The 20,305-nt window shown below is 42.2% G+C and overlaps 1 protein-coding gene across 1 annotated transcript; it reads right to left on the minus strand.

Annotated features, from left to right (window-relative positions):
- Positions 1-808: 808 nt before the first annotated feature.
- On the minus strand, positions 809-14,147 carry LOC119735450. Its single transcript, XM_038209152.1, has 5 exons — positions 13,081-14,147; positions 11,520-11,787; positions 10,109-10,407; positions 5,368-5,435; positions 809-3,656 (listed from the first exon to the last, which is right to left on the minus strand). Exons 1-5 carry the CDS (start codon positions 13,815-13,817, stop codon positions 2,752-2,754), a joined length of 2,277 nt encoding a protein of 758 aa, XP_038065080.1. The 5' UTR covers positions 13,818-14,147; the 3' UTR covers positions 809-2,751.
- Positions 14,148-20,305: the final 6,158 nt, after the last annotated feature.

A 20,305-nucleotide genomic window follows, 5' to 3' on the forward strand; every position in this document is an offset into this window, starting at 1 on the left:
ATGGCTGTTCCGGGAGGTTTTTTTTTTTTTTATTAAATGAAAACAAGAAAATTGACATTTTAAAGGCGCATGCAGTATTCAAATATTTGCGATTATAAGCAGGAGGCCATGGATCTTGTTTCGTTAATTTAATTTAGACCTTTTTTCACAATTTCTCAAGAGACACTGAGTAAACGCTACAGTGCCTGTAGAGCGTTATACATGTGTACATCGATGAAGAGCTAGCCAAATGTGCCGTACAAGTGTCACGTCACGCGGGGTCGTCTCCAATAGCTTGATATGTCCAAACAATGTCTCGTCCGCCATTTTTACTTTACGATTTACACAGGAGATATAGATGAACATCTTCTAGTTCAAATTTCTCAGACAATAAGTATATCTGAGACTGGAAAATGGGACAGTGCTTCGTAGCTCACTATAGTCAGCAATCAGAACGTGATGGATACCTTTATTTTTCTTTGCCAACGGATGAAAGTTGATGAAAATTGGTGGGCACCGTGCTATCGCTCGCGCTTTAGGTCAGGTTTGTTATAGACACATCACCCCGGGCAACGTATGACCTCGGTGACGTATGACGTGACCACCTCTAAGGCGTTATATATCAAATATTCAAAAGTAGGCCTGCTATTGGTAATTAACTTGAGTGGTATGGGGATAATGTACTTTATGGACTGGCGATATAATCCTTGAGTGTGGATTGGTACGAAGTGTAATGCTTTTGAAAGGATACCGGTAATCAAAATGACACACAATGGGAACAAAACAAAGCAAAGGGCGAAAGGACAAATTGACAAGTCGTGATGATGGGTTTGTCCCTTTAGCTGTGGCTACGAAACGATACTTTTGGCAGGCTGTGCGACGGGTGATATTTTGACATTCTTGAGGCTTCGTCTCTTCGACATTTACTAAAAGTGTGTAACGAATTTGTATATAATTCATGTACGTACAAGGCACATATTTTTTTTCATCGACAGTGTTTGATCTTAGGAAAATAAATTGCGCAAAACACATTATTGTTATCGTAAACATTGATATATTTTTTTCCTCTGATAACTCAGTTGCTGGGACACACTTAAACGAGAATAAAGACTATTTCCCTGTTGTTTTATATCTTCCTTCTTCATTGTATCTCAAATCATGAATGACATTAGCAAGCTTCCATGATATTGTTGTCACATTCACCTCACATTATATAACAACAAAAACACGGTACACAAACCAACATTTCCCAACAACTATATGAATATGTAACTTCTTCGAAGCAACTGCATGTCTGCCTTTGTTCTTGCTGTGGCGCCGTTTGCTTGTCTTCGCGCCATTTACTTTGTACGTTATGCTTAATTATTACTTATGTACACAAAGTGATTACATATTACTCCTGCTGCCAATTTCGATTCACCCGGTTGACATTTTCAAAAAGCTCCGGAGACTCCAAACTGGAGCCGCATTACAACCAAGTCACAACTCGCACAACTTAGACTCAAGAGCCTTGATCAAACCATCACGAATCGCCAGGTCAATTTTAATTTGCTGATCATGTGCAAATCGAGTCCGTTACAGCTTTATCCACGTTACATTCATCTTTCTGCATACTTTATTTTGTAATTTTTGCATTTTCATCCATCTTAATGTTGACATAATTCATCTTTTTATTATTCTTTGTGTATAGGCTCATACTGTATCAAATACCTAACCAATCGTTACGTCATGACTATTATTTACTCTAACTATAAATTTTTAATTCTTTTTTTCTTATGTGAACGGGGAAATTTCATTCAAATTTTAACAGTGCAATGAGAACATATAATTATATTTTTTTCATTAGAGTATGTTTTATTTTGTGTCGACATCTTTATACACTTTGATGACCATTTCACAAGCGACAAATACATACAGGAAGTACTGTGTCATCTAAAGAATAAACCCATCTTAAAAACTCCATTTACTGAATTCAGTTTAGGCCCACAAACAATAAATATTGTTTCAAATAGTTTTCTCCACTTTTTAACAATCCCCGATAAAAACATGTAATGTTAGTATTATTACAGTAGCGTTACTATAATATGTACGACATTATCAAAGAAGTCGGAGTGTTCTATATATTATGATTTTCATAAATGTTTTCATTATGTTAAGTAAAATAAATCACTTTGTGACACAATCTTGTGCTCCAAACAGACTAAGCTAGTCTGGATTCTTTGATTCTGCAAACTGACGCGTACTCCACTCCCAAAAACAACATTTTGAACTATTTCGAAGCAAATTACATCGGTGTAACAACCAACCAAACAAATAAAACAAAATAAAAACCCGGGGAAAAAACGGAACCAAAAACGATCATGATTGTACACTTGCATGGTATTGTCATTTGTACACAGATTAATCACTCAGTCTGATTATAATCAGTCTTAATTTCACAAGAGGGTATCGATACTATTATTTAAAACAAACACTGCCGCGCAAATTATCATTAAAAAAGGAAAGTATATAGACACATTAGTAAACGACAAGAGAAAGAAAGATGATTGTCAAGCGAGTCGAGTGTTATACGTTCATTTTTCGGCCCTGTGTAAAACATTTAATACCTAAACTTGCGCATCTGGGTGTTGGAATGTATTGTTGTTGGTGATTTACCTCTAAAACTTCTTTATGGGGGTTTTAACTTGCGATTTATTGGCACTAGATCTCAGCCAGGTTGTACACAATCTGGCTCGTCAATTAGCTTTTTAGTATAACAAACTGCAGCGTAGCCTACTTGGATGACGAGGCACAGGCGGTAGTATCAGCGCTGGCCACGGTTGAAGTAGACGCCGACATGCAGTCGCCACTCGAAGCGGCTAACCCGGCCATCTTGCTGGTTGGCGACAAGACAACAGGAGGACCACAAATGGCTGGCTGCTCTGCCTCCATTTTACTGCGTAGGTTTCCGGTGGAGGCCCTGAAAAACTTCGGAAGACCTTCCACGATGGAATGCCGTCTAGGGACGAGCTCGTGCTGGTCGTGGGACTTCTCAAAGGTGGCGTTATCCGCAGACCCGTACCGCGGAATGTAGACGACTTTCTTCGAGGAAAAGTACGGCAGGGAATGCCGCTTGACTGCGCGGGTCACGGCGGTAGACGAGACGCGGCGGAGTGGGTGCAGGTTGTCACTCACGGCCTGCCTGAACTCGGAAAACTTGGAGGTAGCGCTCGCTGTTGGTAGCGTCAGCTTGGACGTGGAAGCTCGCTCCAGACTTATCTCCGGATGAGACAATCTTCGGTCGTCTTTGGCCGGCTGGAAGGCGTCCTGAAGCTCCCCCATGCTGTGACGATGCCTCCCTGATGACGTCACCCGCGATTTGCCCAACGTATTAAAGGTCATAGCAGGATGTGACCCGTACTGCGAAGGCCCCCGGCTCTGTCTCATAGCATCAGCGTTGCGGTCTGCAGCGTGAGCGTAGGTACCAGACGGGCGCAAGGCGGCCACGCTGTCAAAGCTCCAGGGTGCGGCTGGGAACTTGGGAACTCTGATGGGTCCGCCTCGCCAGTAGAGGGCGTCGTTCAGCGGAGGGTAATACTCAGCCACGTTGGGGTCCAACTGGTTCTGGGAGTTGGCGGAGGAAGACTGCCATTCCATTGAGACTGTTTGGGACCAGGGTTTCATCGATGATATCAAACCTATGAGGATATAACAATTATGAGACAATGCGGAAAACCCGCGGCCGCGGTGTTGAATAACGACCGTGTTGTATCCATTTACTATACTCATACATATGCATGATCACGAGCCGCATTCTTACAGGTCCATTCACTATACCATACCAGATGCCATTTTTTTTTACTATACCTCATACATATTCATGACCGAAAGCCGAATTCTCACTGGTCCATTCACCATCACGTGCCAGATCATATTTTTGCTGTTTACCAAACGCGCGCGCGCGAGTTTTCATGCACAGGCTAAGTACGCATGCGTAGTAGACTGTCGCACGGTGTCACGGTCTTACTTCTCCGGCGTGCTGGATTCTCCGGGTGAATGCGGCTGATAATTGAGCACGTTGCAGTGCACGTTACATGAGCACGATACATGCTCATGTGTCCGCTGTGCTTACTTTTCTTCGGGCGGTGCTATGGAGCCTACCAAGTCCACCCAAGAATGTGTTATGTAACACTTCCTGTGGGTCAAGCTTAGAGAGGACTGGAGTATTTTGCCTGGGTCATTCCATGGTCTTGCAACAGCGTGGGTGTGTACGTGTGTGTATGGAAGAATAATTAAGAACGAACTCCTTGGTCTGTGCATGGCTCCTTGTCTGTGAAAGGTCTGTGTTCCTTGCTCGTTCATGGTTGTCTTTATTTTTGCAACCATGTGTATCCTTCGCATCTTTACATGTACAGTGTATTGGGAGTTCCGCGCCCTACGAAAATTCTGGATTCGACTGGTACCTTGTAACGTATACATTTGTACATACAAATATCCAAAGATCTCGCGTGCACCCGTACAACCCCAAATGACTCAGCACACAATAAAGTTGGCGAAATGTTCACTACTGCGCAACTTGCGCATGCGTGTTTAGGCGAAATTTCCCTCGGCGGAGAAGCTAGCACGCCGGAGAAGTGAGACCGTGACAACGGGTTACCCGTGCGACAGTCTACTACGCATGCGCTTTAGGAAGCAATCGTTGAACTGTCGCACGGGTGAAGCACGCACGCGCGAACATCGCCCTATAGCTACACATGAAAAGATGGTTGCACACGTAAATAACAATAAGCGTTTTCCCGAGCTGAATGATGCCGAACTTGGAGAATATTGTGGACAATATAAAGATGCATGTGCTAAAAAAAGTTGTCCACAAACAATTGTATTTACAACCGTAGTTACTGTATTGCAAACGAACTGAAATTTTTCGGAGTTTGAGCAATATTTTTCTTCTGGTTAGCTGGACAAGTTTCTCCGAAGATTTCTTTGCGGATGCATACTGCGGGAAAAATCGGCAACTGAAATATGTATGAGGTATAGTAAAACAAATATAACACGGTTTATTTCGGGCGGACAGTTGATATTAGCTCCCCTCGGTATTGGGAGTTGACAAACTAGTTCCCGAGGATTCGCCTCGGGAACTCGTTTGCCAATAACTCGGGGAGCTAATATCGACTGTCCACCCTCAAACCATGTGTATATAAACGAGCGCTAAGCTTCAATATAAAGGTACAACACGATGTTTCTAATTTCTAACACCGCACATTTGAGCAATGTGAAAATGATGACTCTGGCCGTGCTTCTTGTAGTTTGTTTTCTGAAAGATTACAATCCAGAGCTCAACTTTTTTATGAGAGCTAAACGGAAACAAGTCTCAAATTCGAAAAAATTGAATCAAAATTTGATTCTTACCGCCTCGGCATGTCGGTGGAATCGTTGATTCGTTGGGCTCAGAATGCACGTAAGAATTTTGCAAGATCCTGTGATAAAAGAAAATGATGAGTAGTGGGTGGTAACGAACGAAGTAGAATTCATGGTAAGATTCAAGTTGTGGCCAGGAATTGCACGTCTTCTGTTTGCAAGCCGTGCCTGCAAGTTCACGGATAGAAACTGAATGATCGGGAATTAGAGCAAACTTGGGAATTTGCTGCGATGACAAATGTGTTGGGAAATGGCCAAAGAACGGCTATCAGAGAGACAGATGAGGGGATAGTATTATGATGGGGATGGAGGTTAATTTTGGAGGTGGCGATTGTAGAGGTGGTAAAGCAGAGGCGTAGCCCAAAGGGGAGGTGCCCCCCCCCCCCTCAGGTGCGCCTACAAAAATCCTAACATTTGCCGCTTGCCAAAGAAGTGTCTTTTTGACGGTTCTGTTTTGAGTAAAGAAACAGAAGTTTAGTGAAGGTGATTATATTTTATTAGATTTTAACCCCCTTTAGGTGCCATTTAAAAATTTCATTGTTTTTAAATTTGGATATCTTTCCCCAATTTTTTTGACCCACCCCAACCCCTTTTTTTGATTTTAAAAAATTGATTTGTGTCAATAAAGATCATACATGTACATGTAAGCCTACATGCACTTGCATACAAATACATACATGTACATGTGTGTCCATGCACATGCATGCCCATGTACATTATGTGGCAGTTCAGTGACGGCTAGATGAAGCTGCTTCCCTGTTGCATTAGTGCCCTGAGAAAGGGGTCCAGTACCCAGTGTTGTAGTCGAGACCGGATAGTCCGAGACCGAGACCAAGACCGAGACCTGAAGATTCGAGACCGAGACCGAGACCGAGACCGAGACCAGCCCCTTCAAGGCGGACCGAGACCGAGACCAATATGGTCCGAGACCGAGACCGAGACCGAGACCGCTGATAATAAATAACAATAGTCTAAATAAAAAAAACAAGACACGTTATTATAGTTGAAAAATGTAACCTTTCTATTCACAAAGAATACAGACCAAAATTTTGACCAGTGGCAATGTTGACAAATTGATACATGACACCTTACTTGAGCAAAAAGTAGTTACACTTAAGAAATATGGGCTTTGACATGTTGTCTGCACCCAATCGCGACAAAAGTAAAAAGTTAAAGGTAGATGTTTCATCTGTTATAGGAACTCGGATCCTAAACTCCACAGTCACCCCCTTGGTTTCAGCTATGACTTCTAACGGATATTTAAAGATGCAATTTTAATTTTACATTGCCTTATTTTTCCTAAAATAAATTTAGGACTTAACTTCTAACAGGACTTGTGTACTTGATTTTTAAAAATGGGAGCTAGAAAATGTTGAATTAATTTTTAAATTTTTGTCATAGAATGTGGACTTGTACATGTAGACCCACAAGTTGCGAGGTGGTAGCCAGAATGTGCCAGATATTGATTTTTAATTTTTTTCTGAACGGGATTTTTAATTTTTGAGGAATAATGGGGTACTTTAAAATGAGCAGCCAGAAAATGGGGTCTCATCATACACTCTCATGGCAACAGTGAGTGGTAACTGGTAAGAGTGTGTGAGTTCAAAGCTGGAAAATCAGGTAGAAAAATTTACTTTTTCTTCAAAATACTGTCCCAAATTAAAGAAAACATTGTGTGGGGTCGAAAATATAACTAATTTGAAGCACCTCATTTATTATCAGAATACAAAATGCAAGTGATTACGCCCACAGGGGTGGGCTAAACTACACAGTACCCGAAAATGGTTGACCCTTATTGCATAAATTGTTACAAGTTTATACTTTGCTTTATGTGGCCGACTCAACAGATAAATGCCGAACTTGTTCCAAATCGTTCAGTGACTGGTACTGCTGCAGTTTTACATGTACTTTGGGGACTTTCCAACGTGCAGTCGAGTCCAAACCGACCGCGATATATAACAAGCTTGATCTACGGGCTAGCAAATGTTTTAAATAACAACGGTACTGAACGAAGTGAACACAAAGTAATCGATCGAGCTGTAAAAGCTACATATTGCCGGTCTCGACCCGAGACCAGCCAAAATATCGAGACCAAAGGGGACCGAGACCGAGACCAAGACCGAGACCACAGCTTCCGAGACCGAGACCGAGACCGAGACCAGCAAAAAGTGGTCTCGAGACCGGTCTCGAGACCGAGACCGGTCTCGATACCTACAACACTGCCAGTACCCGATGTTCCCCAATACATGTACCGATGTTCCCCAACACCGATGTTCCCCGAAATCCTTAGGATTAGGGTTAGGGTTAGCGTTAGGATTAGGGTTAGGGTTAGGGAACATCGGTATTGGGGAACATAGGTATGCACCCCCTGAGAAATTGTGCTTCATCAGCTGATAGTTGATTAGGTATATGTGTCGCAGTTTGGTACTAAAACATTGGGTGTGCATCATGATCAGCTTATGCTCTGTCCAAGCTGGGAGGATCTGCCGGTTTTTCGCATACATCCATGATGGCGGCCACTTTTAAGTTTTATCGTCGTGGGAATGCCGCATTCATACTTGTTCATTATGTGCTATATGCATGCAGCACTAGCGGGCGCTACTTAATGTACAGAGGTCATTTTCTGTAAATGGGGTTCGCTCGTACCCCCCGCCCTGCAAACAGGACGCTGGGATACTCTGATGTATTCACGCTCTGATTGGTTGGATTTTGCGTGACCTGTGACCTGCGCGTCATCACGGTCATGACTCTGCAAGGTTTGAAACGGCCGTTAAGACTGATTCGTTACACGTTTATTCCAGTTAAGAGATGTTTTTTTTCGTTGGAAAGCGTAATAATGTAGGAAAATCTGTAAAACTTATCTGTGTTCACGTGTGTTGTAAATTTACAATTCCCGTCACTTGCCCAGGCTCCGTTTCGAATCACGAACGGTCGGATTGTATTATGCGACGCTCAAAATGTTGTCCACTTGGTCCGCAATGAAACAGAAATCACATCCGGTATGGAACGTATGCATTTCTATGGAAGTTTTCGGATGAGCATTTGCGCATATTGTCTAACTGCGGTCTTTAACAGCTGCAGCCAGATGCTTTATACATAGGTCATAGGCCACTTCCTTCACAAGATTCTGTGAAGCTCGTCAGAGTATCCCAGCGTCCTGTTTGAAGGGCGGGGGGTACGAGCGAATAAATGGGGACGAAGTTGGAAAAGAAACGCGAATCGGAATGCTCGCGCATAGTACAGACAAGTCAAGAGATCTAGTTTTGTTTTTGCTTTTTTCTTAATGAAATGTGAAGTTTGATTTTCAATCATTTACCTTGACCCACCCACTCACAATTTGGAAGAAAAATAATAATCCAAATTTAAAAACATTGAACATTTTGAATGGTCCCTTACGGCTTTAAAGGGAATATACATCATTTGCTTTTGCTGTAATTTTCAGAAATGGATGGAATTGGGGGGTTAGAAATATATAGCAAATATAGTTACACTGACTTTTTTTTAAGGTTTTGGGTTCGAAAATGCTATAAAAACCAAGAAAAACGATCATTTTCCTGTAGTCTGGTTCCCTGACACCATATAAGAAGAAACAGAACAGTTTACATAATTTGGGGAATTGTAAGGTCAGGGAACCAGTCTAGCTGGCTCGTACCCGTTCATAGGTTTGTAATCGATTGCAAACAAGTGCGATGGTCAATTGGGGCCAGTATTTGAAAAAAAGCCAGTTGTTTCCAACGCTGATCGGCCGATCAGCGTTGGAAATTGATACAAAAATACCACTTTTCTTGAAAATGACAGTATACCAGGTGCCAAGATTTTACAGGATGCTTTACACTGTCATTCACTAACAGTCCAGCAAGGTATTTCAAAATGATTTGGTAGTTTTATTTTTTGATGTTTGCAAATGTTGTATTTTCCCTTTAAAATGTGAATAAATTAGACAATGTGAATAAATTGGAAAGAAATAATAGCGCCCTCTATCATCAAAAGAGGTCCAGCCCCCTCCCCCAACGTTTAATCTTGCCCCCCCCCCCCCCCCGGACAAAATCCTGGCTACGCCACTGCGAAGGCGATGAAAATATGGCTATGTCAATCCTTTTTGGCGATAGCGGTGACACTGTTCGGTGACACTGTCGGTGACGGTGTGAAAAGGGGAGTGGGTAATTAATGTGACTGGTGATGAGAGTGACGGGTTGCCTTTCGATGACAACCTGAGGGCTTGTTCATACTTCATGCGAAAGCGAACTTCAAGCGAATTTCATGACGTAAGAAATGGAACTTTTATTGTGAAATTCGCTTCTCTTTGAAATTCATGTGAACTAGAACCGGCCTTAAGTCTCTACAAACACACGCACAAACAAAATCTGGTTAGCTCATGGGAAATTGCGCACTGCACAAACATAAAACTGCGCGTTTTGACTTTGAATGTGGGGCTCTTATCAATCTATAGTTCTATACAATTCACATCCTTTTTAAGTAGCCGACATAAACCACATATAACAACTTTAATCCATAAAAATGTACATATTTACAATTTAAACTTCCTTTCAATAAGAAATAGGCATATTACATACGTTTATTAAAGGGAAGACATGCCATTCAATTTGCGCTCCGTGTGTTGACTTTCCTTAGGGTAGTGGATGGGGCAGACGGTGAATTCAACTCAAAAAGCCATGGAGCTAGCCATTTTTTAAATACTTGTTTATCTATATATCAGTGTACATGTACTCACGAAGCGATGTCAGCATCTCGGAAGGCCTTAGCGAAGGGGTTGTTCTGGATCTTCAGCTGAGTGATCTGCTCGCTGTGGTAGGCCGTGACGGCAATGAAGGCAGTCTCCTCAAATTCGAAGCATGATGGGCGGCTGCCGCCAACAGCAGCCGGCAGCTGACGGTAGTGGGGAACACCGCCCTCTGTCGGCAGGTTGGGGTCGGAGCAAGGCGCCGCAATACCCCTCACGTTGGCCGATGAACATCTGAGCTGGGTTATAATGATGCGCGGAGTGTATCTGTGCATCGAATGGAGGACAGTCTGTAGAATTGGAGAAGGAAACAGTAATTATTTCGTCTTCCTTATATCCCCAGAGTTTTTGGTGTAACATTAAAAGTCATCATGCCACCTGTTACGTCAACTAGACATCCAAGCGTCTCTCATGTTTGTTTTTTCCCCATGTTTGTTTTTTCCTCAGTGATTTTTCCCCCATATTTTATACAGTGGTGCCAACATCTTAAATAAAACCCACCCATTTTGCAACTGATAGACCATAGATTTGTTTGTTTGCTAAATTTGTTACTTTTTTGTGTTTTATTATGTTTTGTTTGTCGGCGTCACGTGACCACAACATACGTTTTTGTAAATACATGGTCAAAAGTTAAACAATGAAATGTTTGACTTTGGTTCAGATAGTGGCACAGTGCCAACTCACTAGCGTACCGTAACTTATAGTATACGTCTACCAGAGCATTAGTCACTAAAATCGATTAGACTGAAGGGCCAGTGTTGAATATCTGTTAAGCAAAACTTAAAGTATTTTAAGAGTATACTACCAACGCATACGTTTAATTAAAAAGGGCTCTAAGGGCAATTATGTAACTTGTTGCTTCTTTTCAGGAAAAAAGATTGCTTCAAAATTTATAGCAAGTATAACAAAGGCTTTCAAATACGAGTTGTCTATTTGTTCCGCGAATCTTATATTTAAACAAAAATTGACGTCAAAGTATATATTAAATATTAAAATACTAGACTTTGTTGGAAAGTGAGTGCTTACCTCACTTAAAAAAACCTCTTGTATTAAAAACACGAACGACGTTTCATTCATTCAAGAATTATGTATTTACAATACAAGAAGAAAAAGCTATGACGCATTTGGTATCGTTTCGTCTATTCTTTCCTTTACCACCTAAGCTTTAAACAAAAAAATACTTTTAGAGACAGCCTTACGCATTTGTCGTGGAATTAGTTCAATAATAATACTTCACGCCAACACGAATTCGAATCAAATTTGACTCATGAATCATTCGCGGTGAAATGTTAACTGATGTGACTTTGCATGGTGCGAAATCTTGAACTGGCGGCCAAATTCGCGTTCGTTTTCGTACCAGGCATAAACCGGCCTGTGCCTTTATAGGTCAATGGTCACTTACGTTTGTCCCTCCAGTTTCCTTGTTGTTGGTTATCTTGAGTTTAGCGAAGGATACTCTGTCCTGCATCCAGAAAGCCCCTAAGCTAGGCGAGTCAGGGTGTTCAAAGAGCTTGTTAGGGGGCTCGGCGTCTGCCTTGCCTACTGGCACCCACTTGCCATTGATGAACTTGTAGCGACGACGATCGCTGGCGTCCAGTTCCATCTGTACGCGATACAGGGTCGTGGGGTCCATACCCAGCATTGTAATCACGACACAAGGGAACATGCGTCTGTAAGCGATGACAAATAAAGGGATGAGTCAAGTTCAGTTAGTGGTAGTTACACAGTTATCTACTATTGCTTACCACACAGCCGTGTTTTGCCGAATGGGGGGGGGTCAAACTTTGGGCAGCCATTATGGCAAAAGAAAGACATAACTGTTAACATTGTTATAAGCACCGACCATGATTGTAACACTGAATAATGATCGAATTCGCCATAAAAACTTTATGAAGGTCGAGATACCTTCCATCGTCAATACTGAGGTATAAATGCACTGATTGAGGCAAAACATATTGAAACAACGGTTGAATTATTATTAACTTTTACCATAAGAAAAGAAACGTCTAGACTGCCTTCCGTGGTCATGGTGCTCGGCTGGTTGATCATTACATGCATGGGTTGCAATGAGACTGAGTTATAAGCAAATCATTTTAAAGATCCAATGGTTTCTTAAGCCTGTTTCCCAAACTACCTGATCGTGGGTCGGGAACAGTTGCCACATTCAAAAGTAGAACATGACGGAGCAAAGCCAGGCTCTCGTCCAAGCGCATAGGCATGACGCCCAAATAGGCTTTCAATGCAGAATGACATTTTTCGGAAGGCTTTTAGTGTTATATATTTAAGGATACGAGTAATTCAAACTTCAGTATGAATTAATTATGAGTAATGACTATCATGACGTATCAAGCCATATTGGTCACACACCCCTGAAAATTGTACCAACCAGAGGTGTATATAGGCATGCACAAAATGGAATGAATGAGATGATTTGCCTTGGAAAAACAATGCACGTTGAAATATCTTGTGGTTATATCACAATAGAATGTTACAGGACGTTGGAGAATGGCAAACCTAAAAGTGCCTATTTTTAAGGTGTTTTAAATTGTGTAAAATTGTTTATGGTATAAGCTTTTCAAAATGTTTCGACGAAGTTTCGTTTTCTTTTCAGGCAAAACTGAACAGTAACAAACTTATAAATATGAAATCATTTCACACTGAAAACAACAGCTGGGCTTGTGACTTGACTCGGGACTGAATGACTTGCGACTGACTTGTTAGGACTTTCTGAGAACTTGAACATATCTCTGATAGGTAATCTCCGCCTTTGTAATGCATCCCTACAGGACAAAATGTTGTAGCTTGCCAAAGTGACAAGCCATATCATTAGGACGAAACCTTATGAAACTTGCCAGAATATTACGACTTTGTTTGTTTGTTCTTTGCACCTGGAAACTAAAATTCATACAAAACTGTCACGGATAAAAAAAAATTATACTGTTTAAAAGGTAGCCCGCATTTACCTCCCGATACGATTAACGATCATTTCGGTACCGCATTTGTTGAACATTTTCCAGAGTTTGGAGTTCTCCAAGGTAACCTGGATACCATCCACGCATTTGGAGATAGGCTGGTCAGCGGTCTCCATGTCAACAGACTCCATGCCGTCTTTTCCCGGTGTGGGATCCACGTCTTTGATGGAGGGATGTTGGACGGGACACGGGAGATCTGTCAGCATGTAGTCCGCACCGAGGAGAAATCGTCGTTCCAAGGGACGTCCGTGGCTCTCATCGGGGTACCAGCCGATCCCTGCCTTCTGCTTGCTGCCCGAGCCGGAGATCCCTTCGTCGGGGTACAAGTCGCCCGTACATCTAACCTTCGGACGGACCGACCGCTGGCCGACGATATTGAGATTGGTCAAGGGGAAACCCTGGCGGGCAACCGGCGGCGACGACGGGGGATGAGCTCCCGCCAACCCACCCTCCACGTCGTCGTGCATCGAGATTCCCCGCAAGAGCGAGGCAGTTCGGTGAACGAGAGACTTATCCGTGGAATCCGATAGCGTGGATTCACTGGGGCCGGCGGGGCCGCCGTTATAAGACTCCGTATCTACTGACCCCGTACCTAGTGGCTTCAGCCCGGACGAGTGGCTGTAGATTTCAGCCGTTTGGCGGCGGTCTCGATCGTCTTTGTCAATCTCGGAGGAAGTCGCTATCAAAGACTGAATAGAAAACGCCTTTGCGTTTTGTGACAGCTCCATAATTGCACCTATCCCACAGACGAAAATAGTTCCAGTGTCCGAATGTTGTCTTAGTTTTTATGCCGAAGATCAAAATGATCTCTTGATGTGTCCCGTCTCGTTTCTGTACAATAATTACACTAAATAGTCCAATACTTTCCTGCTTTGTGTCGGCCAGTGTAATCCAGTGATATATTTAGCCTCATACCTCATTATGATGTCTTATATCTTTCTGTAGAGGTTCCTGCCTTCATTATCACGGGCCGTGAGATAGGAAGCCACCATTATGTAGGCGAAACCCTACACCTAAAACTTTGGTTTCGCAATCATCCGGGTCGGTAAACTCACACAAGATGTTGTCACGCTAGTGGCGTAGCTAAGGGTAAACTGACGTCATCGTTTTGACGAAGTGACGAGCATGCGCCCACCACCGGCAGATTTAAAAATTGTCCAAAGGGGAGGGGGAGGGCGGTCATCCTTTGGGTCGTCCGATGTGAGATCATGTTCAGCGTATTACAGCACCGACGTCGGTTTATTGTACTGATGACAGGGCGTCATGGCCTGTGTCAGTGTTTGCTCGAAGTGGTGTGGGGACGTTTTTCGGTGCTAGTGTGGAGGATTTTTTGGCAGCCCAAGGAGGGGGGAGGCGGTCATCCTTTGGGCGTGAGACCCGAGATCATGTTGAGCCATTATAGCATCGACGTCGGTTTATTGTACTGATGATAGGGCGTCATCGCCTGTGTCATTTTTCGTTCGGAGGGGGGGGGAGGAGGCGTTTTTCGACGTTCGGTCGGGGGGAGTTTCTCGGCAGCCCAAGGAGGGGGCGGCAGTCATTCTTTTGGGCGTACGTGAGACCCGAGATCATGTTGAGCGCATTGTAGCACCGTCAGTTTATTGTTATCAGTCATGTTTACGCTCGGATGGTTGGGGCGTTTATTGACGCTTGGAGTGGGGGTGGGGGCGTTTTTCGGCGGCCTATAAGGAGCAAATCACGATTTCGTATAAATTTCTCGGGGCAAAACATGAAAAGATATATACCTAATACAATACCCCATTTTCGTCCGTCAAAACAGAAAATTTAGACCAACACAGGTGCGTGAAGGTTTATATTACACAGATTCGTCACCTCATCAAAACGCACTACACATGAAACATTTAAGCGACGAATCGAGATTCGCCACTTCGAGATTCGTCACTTCGTCAAAACGAAAACCTGAGTTGACAAACATTCGGCACTTCGTGTAATTATCGTAATAACAAATGATGCAATTGTGTGTCTTGCCGGATTATGTGGGAACATAATCGCCGGATTATGTGGGAACATAATCAGATCTAAGAATTTTCCAAAGATCCCAAATTGCTTTAAAAAAAGCTGGGTTAGGCTGATTCGTCACTTCGTCAACGGTAACGGGGTTCGAGGCCTGTTCTCCCTCCTTACCTACTCGATCAGAATTGGAGAAGAAAAATAAGCTTTGTCGAATATTAAACTCAAGTCCATCTTGAGTCAATTAAATGTCCCCAGTCATAAGTAAATCACATGTCCGGCAATTTACAAAGGGATGAACAATTACGAAGGAACGCCTTTGTCTCGGCTTAGGCTTATTGGAATAACTTGAGGAGTTGACTTCAGACTTGATAACTTAAGTCTTGTGGTGGACTTGTAATGACTTTTGATAGACGCGACATCACTGCAAAACTGTAACCGAACCCATGCACCCTCCAGAAACTGAGGTTCTCTGAACCCTCCTTTCGCATTTCCGCCACACTTTCAAGCATGACCTGAGCATTATAAGATGCCGAGACATTCTGGGCCGGCGATTTCGATTTTTGTCTTGAGCTTAATCTACCATTTCGATCCTGCACGACTCCCTAAATTTCCATGTCGATATCGAGTTTGTTTTTCTGTTCGTTTTAGATTGCATGGGGATGTTTCCAAACTTCTACTTTTTACTGGAGATTTCTTAACGAGCCACGTTTCCACAGGGAATACATACATTTTTGGGGGGAAATAATGAGAAACAGTAGTCAAACCCAAGAATCCCAACATGCGCACTGACGTTAATGATGGCTATAAATTTAACTAGAGATTCGCGTTTGTTGTTACAAACGCAGAGTGGTCGGGTAGACAACTATTTTATGAAACACTGTCCAGTTAAGTTATAAATATTTTTATCAACACAGGATCACGAAATTTATTAAATCCTTTCCAGGACAATTAATTAATTTGTTTAAAAAAATGCATCTTTAACGGTGTGATAAATTTCAGTAAACATTCTGTGTACACATACAAGTTATTTCTGGCTTGATAACGTCATTAGTAAAAAAAACGGGAAGTGAATACTGATTTAGTTCGGAGTGGATGTTCATTGTGAAGTTAAATAACTATGAAAATTTGGAAAATTTTGGTACGTATTTATAACACCGAACTTCCGGTTTGATGACGTCACAGTGTTTGGAAGCAAAAGGTGAACAATGTAATGGTATCGTTATTTGGGCTAAGATATACGACATGGATCAAATGATAAATGTAAAATATGATCGTTGGCAAATTCTCATAGAAGTAACTTCCGGTCTGATGACGTCATGAATTTGAAACCTTGCCAAGTTATCTGTGGTTAATCAAATAATATCAAGGGGCGATTTGGTAAAATTTGAACCTATGGTTTTAAAATTAAACAAAAGACACTATTTTATGTGCCGCGAGGGGGCGTTCTTTCAGATGATGACGTCATCACATTGTTTTTTATGTGTCTGGCATTCCTCACTAAACACTTTCATAACATATATGTCTGTAGTAAAATGCTTCCGCTTTTGAGTTATATTCAGTTTTTATTGCACTTTCGGTAACACCGGAAGTATGGTCAAGCGGTTTTGTGTCCGACACGAAATGTTTCTCACGGCATAGTTGACAACCTCACGAAAAAAACGAATTCGATTATCTATTTAGTTCAAAAGATATAGCGCAAACTATTTTGTCAAAATTTGCCCTTAAAGATATAGTCCATCATTTGTAATTTGTGCATTTTGTTCGTTTGAAGCAACAAAAGTGTTCAAAATCTAATGAAGGATACTGAACAACTAACCTGATGAAGTTTCAGCTCAGCTTCAGCTGTATATTCCGAGAAAAAATGGCATTCTAGGATCTCAATTTCAAATCAAAAGTTAATCTCGGGACAACAGACAGCAATAAACTGAGTACACAATCACTTGGCTTGAGAAAGTCCACAGGAGTGGATGAAAGCTTGCCCACTAATTTTCAGGTTGGTAGAAGCTTAAACTACATCATGTACATGTTACAAACATCATTGATTATTCAATTGAAGAGTTATAGGTGAAAGAAATTGGTCACGTTTTCAGATAAAATCACTTGTAATTTGACACCTGATGACGTAATCATGACGTCAGAGTAATATGCACCACTTCGGATGAGGGTCGATATATAGTGAAAGTTACAAGTTCATACCACATACCGTTTAGGAAAAAACCCGCGGAGAAGTATTGTCCAGAAAAAAAGAAAGAAAGAAAGAAAGATTAATCGTAACAACTCCAAAGAGTGGTCGGGTTGTGCCCGACCACTCAAATACCACTGGCAATATTTGCGATCATGACTCCGTGTGTCCAAACATATACCGTGTAGTTAAAAAAAAAGGAGTACCAACTGGTACATAAATAACCCATATCCTTTCGCCAAGGCCATCGTGGCGTTAAACTTTTCAACCGGCATATATATTACACGGAGCAGCAAAAACGCGAAGCGACTGGAGCGGAGAACACATGCGCGAGTGGAGAAGCGGGGAGGCCTTTTCAAACTCGTCAGGAATTTCTTATGTTTTTCTTTATTTTCTCGATTTTTGCTACCCTAAAAGAGTAGCTAAATTCCAACCAATCATTAGCCTTTTAGGGCGCGCTGAACTACTATCCGGACGCCCTATGCGTGCGCGCCCCGGATGCTGGATCAAAATTTTTAACCAAAAAGCGAGTCTAGTTCTCCACGAGAATGTGACGGCGTAATTGTTCTTTCATTGTCTTATCCACGCCTGACAGTGAGGCGGAATACATAAGTCCGATGCCTCATTTCCGACGCCTCATAATTCCGAAATGACGGACTTATGAGGCGTCGGAGCTATACACTGTTATTTCGGTTGTGTACTATATGAACCTAGCAAAAAATGAACAACTTGTGTAATATTTTACGCAAGTTGTGTAAACAACTGTTTACGCAACTGGTTGCTAGGTTCATATAGTACACAACCGTTTGATTTTTACACAACTGAAATAACAGTGTAAGGCGTCGGACTTACGATACGACCCCCCGTGAACACTGTTCGTGGGTCACTCGAGAACGGGGTTTCGAATATGCCCCAAGTTACAGTAATTATACAAGAACAATACATGTTTGCATCATGAACAACGCTCTCATGGTCCAGAGTTACCTCCCTACACCACCCTTTCGTCGAAGATTCAATAACCAAATGGGAAATTAAAAGAAATTAAAATTGCCGTGAACCTCGGCCCTCCACCAAAATGGATTTCACGTTCAGTGCTGTTGTTCTTTTATGTTTACTTCGTTTGTTAGTTTGTTTCCCACGAAAGAAGATGCATGCCTTCCCGTTGTCAATTTGTGTACCAGCTCGTGCTCTTTTTTTTTTTAATTCCTGGTGCAATTATCGTCTGGTTGCTAAACTGAACAGGGCAATCAACGCCTTTATTTGACCATTCTTGTCACTTTTCCCCATTCCGCGGTGATGCTGTGCAACTCATGCACGAATCGTGAGAAAAACCAAACTAGCATTGCGCCTTTGTCGCGACAGGGCCGTGCTGGGGCGGCAAATCCTGGAGGACTTCTCCACCATCAAGGCGCCAAATCTGCATGAAGAGCCGGCTAAATGATTGATGTAGATGAGCCTTGGTCAGCTTGTAATTTGCTAGGACGAGCTTCAGCTTTTTATGTTTTGTTTCAAGACTCATTCCTGTTGACGAGACGAGAGGGAAACCTATCAAATGCAGTGGACTCGTCATTTTCAGCCTACCACGGCGGCGTGATGTTAGGGACTCATTAGAGGCTTGCAAACGCCTCTGCCAACGTAAATGGATGATTTCTTTTCCCTCATTAATGCTGTATTTTTACAAGACCCAGCCTAGAAATTAAAAAAGAAACAGAGACAGAAACACTCAATCCTTGAAATACCTTGCATTTTACCGTGTTCTTTCGGACCAGATGATAATAGCAACATTTTAAACTTCAAATATGAAACATCATGAGTTACCACATTGCCCTTTATGTTCTTATTATGCATAAAAAATATTTCACGGAACCAAAACTTGTTTGAATGTTTAGAATCACGTGGAACAGAGTTCAAGTTACATTTTTTTCAAACTGTTTTTCTTTATGGATTTTTTTTGGGGTACACAAACACGATGAACTGTTCAGTTCAGCCAATATTAACTATACAGGCCTATTTTATGCCATTACAATATTCGTATCACATCTTGTATTTGGAAAATACCATTCCCGTTGAGTGCGTACGTAACAACAATAATGTTAAGATCATACCGTTAATGTCTATAAATATATATATATATATTATGTAATGGGTGCTTCTCTCATCAAGAAGAGTGCTCTATCTATAAGGAGAGCGAAATAGTATGGAGAGAGACAGGTAAAGTTACTCCATTTCTGTCACTTAGTGTGCTACGCACACGATACGTTACAGGCTGTTTCACCCTAAGGATCGTCAGGCGTTTGAGTGGCCGAGTCCCGGGCTCTCTAGCAATACAGTTGAGTGCGTTCAAGCGGACCGACGACAAAAGATCACCTGAACGCGCGCTATATAATGCAGGTCAGTCGACCGGAGAATACAAATTAAAGGATCTTTAGTAAATATCACAAACTTTTAAAAGACAACACTACTGCCAAATACAAAAGAGCAACGAATGAATGCATATAACCCAAATCAATGTGGACGCGAAGAAAACTGCTGAATCATTACAGCTAGACGACCGTATTGAAACGCTAGCCCAGAAACCAGCCACGATTACAATAAAGGATCACAAGGAAAATTTCCCCACCAACATCCAATGTAGACTCATAAATCCAGCCAAAAGCGAGATCAGCATTGTAAGCAAAAAAATCCTGGATCGCATCAATAAGACCATCGTCAAAGTCACTAAAACCCAGCAATGGAAGAAAACCACCTCTGTCATCGAATGGTTCACCTCCACAGCCGACAAGGAACAGTGCAAATTCCTCATGTTCGATGTCGTGGAATTTTACCCCTCAATAACAGAAAAACTTTTACAAGAAGCTATTGACTTTGCATGCGGTTATGCCACGATAACCCCCGAGGAAAAACATATCATCATGCACGCGAAAAAAATTGCTATTCCACGATGACTCTCCATAGCACAAATCCAACCCGCCCCACCTCTTGATTTCACCATGGGGTCCTATGACGGAGCCGAACTTGCGAGCTTGTAGGTTCATATGTGCTCAACAAAATCAAGCAAAC

This window comes from Patiria miniata, unplaced genomic scaffold, assembly GCF_015706575.1.
Source record: "Patiria miniata isolate m_02_andy unplaced genomic scaffold, ASM1570657v1 HiC_scaffold_10, whole genome shotgun sequence".
Taxonomy (NCBI): Eukaryota; Metazoa; Echinodermata; class Asteroidea; order Valvatida; family Asterinidae; genus Patiria; species Patiria miniata.